At 43.7% G+C, this 3,833-nt stretch overlaps 1 protein-coding gene across 1 annotated transcript in view; it reads right to left on the reverse strand.

Annotated features, from left to right (window-relative positions):
• Positions 1-3,370, reverse strand: part of WEE2 (WEE1 homolog 2 (S. pombe)) — a 19,278-nt gene extending 15,908 nt beyond the window's left edge. The window contains exon 1 of the mRNA XM_010008210.1: positions 3,038-3,370. Coding sequence (XP_010006512.1) covers positions 3,038-3,370 — 333 coding nt within the window. The remainder of the gene's footprint in view (positions 1-3,037) is intronic.
• Positions 3,371-3,833: the final 463 nt, after the last annotated feature.

A 3,833-nucleotide genomic window follows, 5' to 3' on the forward strand; every position in this document is an offset into this window, starting at 1 on the left:
TTTTGTTGCTGTTATGACAAAGTCAAATCCCTGCTCTCCTGCTACTCAAGAACTTGGTTCCTTTTCTCAACATTGCAAATTAAAACCCTGCATCCCTAATTTAGTTCCAACAGTTTTCTTCTCTTTCCACAAAGTCACATTATTTGCTCAGCGCTTTCAGACTCTATTCCTTGCTCACTCTGGTGAGGCCTGCAGAGCCATTTTGACAAGCATAGTCCTCAAGAAGAGCCAGCTGTTCATTTTCCCCACCTATGGGTGGGGAAAGAGACAGAAATTGCATCATATGTTGCATTAACCTGGAAGACCCAGTTCTGTCAAGCATGGACCATTGCATCAGTTTGGTCAGGACAGGTTTGTCAGGAGAGGAGACAGAACACTACCCAAGTTATCTTTTGGTCACCCAGCAATAAACAGCATTAGTATAAGGGAAGTTGGTAGAAATATTTTTAATATGGCTACTGGCAAAGTGACCAGAAAAAACTTCTTGAGAAGAAAAAAAATAAGAGTTTCAGAAATTTAAATTCAGAAGGAACTTCTCTATCTTCTACAGTTCAGCTTCCCACCTAAAACAGGCCATTTTGTTTCACTTGCTAGGCCAAATCCTTGGGCTAAGTAAAGCATAACTTCAGAGAAGGACCCAGTCTCAACCTGAAGACAGAAAAACCTACTTACTTTCCGTGATTTGACCTTTTCAGTAACCATCAGCTTTTTGAAATGTAAGTTTGTTCTTTACTTGTTGGTGGTGTAGGGTCTAGGGTTTTTCAACAGCTCTTTCTTCTGGGTTCTCAAAGAGCTTTTATCTAGAACCCTCCCTGTCTTGAAGATCAGCAACAAGTGGTCTCTTATCATTCTGGAGCCACATCTCCACTCACATCTAAAGTTTGTCCCTTCTCCTATTGAAAGTTTCTGAAGATATAAACAACATTGAGCAACATACCACATCCTGTATCCACCTAATTTATGCTGTATAGGTATTTTAAACATCCTTCTGTTTCTATACCATATGTGGAAGTTCAACTACTGGTTTACTGTGACCCTAAAAGTCCTTCCTGACCACTTTCTCAAGCTCTGGTCTGCATCTCCTTGCTCTTGGATGGAAAAGTCCTGTATATGGATGTACTAAAAACCTTGTATTTCCAAGCCAAATTTACCCAGCAGCTCTGTAGAATTGTGGCTCTGTTCTAGTCTAGCCACAAGTCAAGAAAGGGATCTAAAATATCATTGCAGCCTGCTGTCATATGCATGCAATTCCCATCTGCTCTACTACAGCTCTATTTCATAATCAAGCAGACTTGTCTCCTGTAACATCATCTGAGTGTAGCTGCTGCCATACAGTGTAAGGCAGCTACCATAACTAGCTCTAGAAATCTGTTCCAGGTTCAGGCAAGTTCACAAAACACAATCATCTGTCTCCTCTGCTATGCACCCTAGTTGGGGTTCCAGTGTTCATCTGTCTGCAGTTAGATGTGGCTCTGCTTTTACCCTTTCTCTTACCTTCTGATGTTCCAAGATCTATGCTCCCAATCTCATTTATAAGCAGATTTAGGCCCTTTCAAGCCCACCTTTTGCAGCATGCCTGGAAACCAAGGCTTCTCTCCCAGAAGATATCAAAGAAAAGAACCTGTTGATTTAGTGCAATTGCTGCTCATCAGCTACAAGGCAGCAAACCACAGACACCAAGTCTTGAAGCATCCTGCCAACATGTTGTCTACACCAGAGCACACACTGAAAGTGTTCTTCACTACCAGTAGGCAATCTGGTCTGGAAAAGATTCCAGACCTCTCACCCATTTTCAGATGCTATTCAAAGAGGTTTCTTATAAAAAGCCATTGCAAGCAATTCTTGGAGTGATGTCATTTAGAGCCACTTTGTCTTAGACAGCAGCTGGCCACTTCTCAGTAAATATGTCCACAGTTGGTCATATGTGGCCACAGGATCCTAATTTTTTTCATATATTCAAGTTTCTTGAAGAGGACAGAAGTCAAATCCTAGTTCAGAAGTACTAAAAAGACATATCTCCCATGTCTTGCAAAGGACCAACCAATCTATCAGTAGAGGAGGAATACTGAAAGAGCTACATTTCATCACAGGTCTTGAATGCTAGAAGCCAGTGCGCACAACAGAAGTTATCTAGGAACAGAGAAGCTGGCACCAAGTCTCCACTTGTGCTTACAGAAGCCATCAAAGCAGTTGTGCTATATTCTATATAAGAAGTTTCACAGAAAATAGGGGCTGGGCTTTCCCAAGAAAGTAGCTCAGTAGGTAAATTACATTTTAGAACAGTGACAGAGAGAGCAACAGGCTAGCCTTCCCCACAAGCACTCGCTGATTTGTTACCCTTTCCACAAGGGATTTGCTACCCTGAGAACAAAGTTTCACTTTCCTCAAATTCACCAAACAGCTCAGTTTTATGCAAAAAGAGAGTCAACATCAAGGGACAACAACCTGGTTGGAGGTGATCAGCCAGATAAGGTACACCCCAGCCACAACACTATTTCCCAAATTCCTCTTTCAAGAGGAAACACATTTGGATTAAAAAAATGCACTGAACAGAGCAGTTAGGGCAGCTGACTGTCTCCAAGCTTCCCCTAGAATGACAAGTTCCTTGGAGAGAGATGCATTTGTATCTCTGGGACCACAGTGCACATTTCCTACAGAAATGCTGCAGACGTCCACTCCACTCCTAAGCAGACCATAAGGGGTACATGGGCAGCCAAGGCACATGGCTGCTTAGGTTTTTAAGCCAGACTAATCCAATGCTGGCTACTCGGTTCTAACAACAGCTTGGATAGAGTCAAGACACTTTCTCCCACACACAGGTTTCTATTCACACCCACAGAACAGCCCTTCCATAGCTAAGAAGCTCACAGTCCAGGTTGCTAAGGAATGAGTAGAGGCTAACAACAGTAACACTAAAAAAAATGATTTCCACATAGCTAACAACAGATCCCCTCCAACTCCCATGCAGTTATCCCCCAGCAACACCACAGCCTCTGCTGGTCTGCCTGCTCAAACACAGAGGAGATAGTGCCATTACCTTGGGAGTGTGTGGGGTGTCACACAGCTGTAGCTTTTTCCAGGTGATGTGCAGCGGCGTCTCAGCATTACCCCGGCTCTTGCTTATGACCAAGGAAGGCTTTAGGGTGGGACTCATCCAGGCTTTTGCCTTGCTCAGGTAGATCTCATTAAGCTTTCTCTGAGGGGTTGCTGGCAGAGGACTGCTCTCCTGCCACTTCTGGAACTCGCAGCTCCTGGGGGAGCTCAAGCTTGGGTCATCCTCCTCATGTACACTTTCATCTTCACTGTCTTCGCCACAACTGGAAAAATCCAGGCGCCGAACGAGTTCATCACTGTTGTCCCAGGCATCCATTTCACCATATGAAATGGAACAGGTAGAGCTGATACTGGCCTGTTTTGTTCAAGGGAGAAGAAGACTGCATTATTTACACAGGCAGATTAACCACCCTTTTCCTTGCCTTATCAAAGGCATCACTTCTGCTCACCGCATGCACTCCTCCACCCCAATCTCACACACATGAAAGCTTTGATCACTCATAGATATCATTTGATGCCATTGGTTAAGGAAGAGTACCCCAGAAACAGCAAACACAAATCCATTCAGCTACTGTTCTTGTAACAACAGCAGATTCTGCTTTTCACCTTGCTGCTGCAAGTCAGATACAACTCAGAAGTCACTGCCTTTCTCAGTAAGCCTCCAAAGCAACTCCTCCACCCACCAATACTTCACCTCTACTGTCATCACAGATAGAAACAGAACTGTCAAATCTTAAAGAACAACACATATCAGCCCTCCCCTCATCCTTTTCTACTTT

This window comes from Chaetura pelagica, unplaced genomic scaffold (assembly GCF_000747805.2).
Source record: "Chaetura pelagica isolate M959 unplaced genomic scaffold, ChaPel_1.0 scaffold92, whole genome shotgun sequence".
NCBI classification, from domain to species: Eukaryota; Metazoa; Chordata; class Aves; order Apodiformes; family Apodidae; genus Chaetura; species Chaetura pelagica.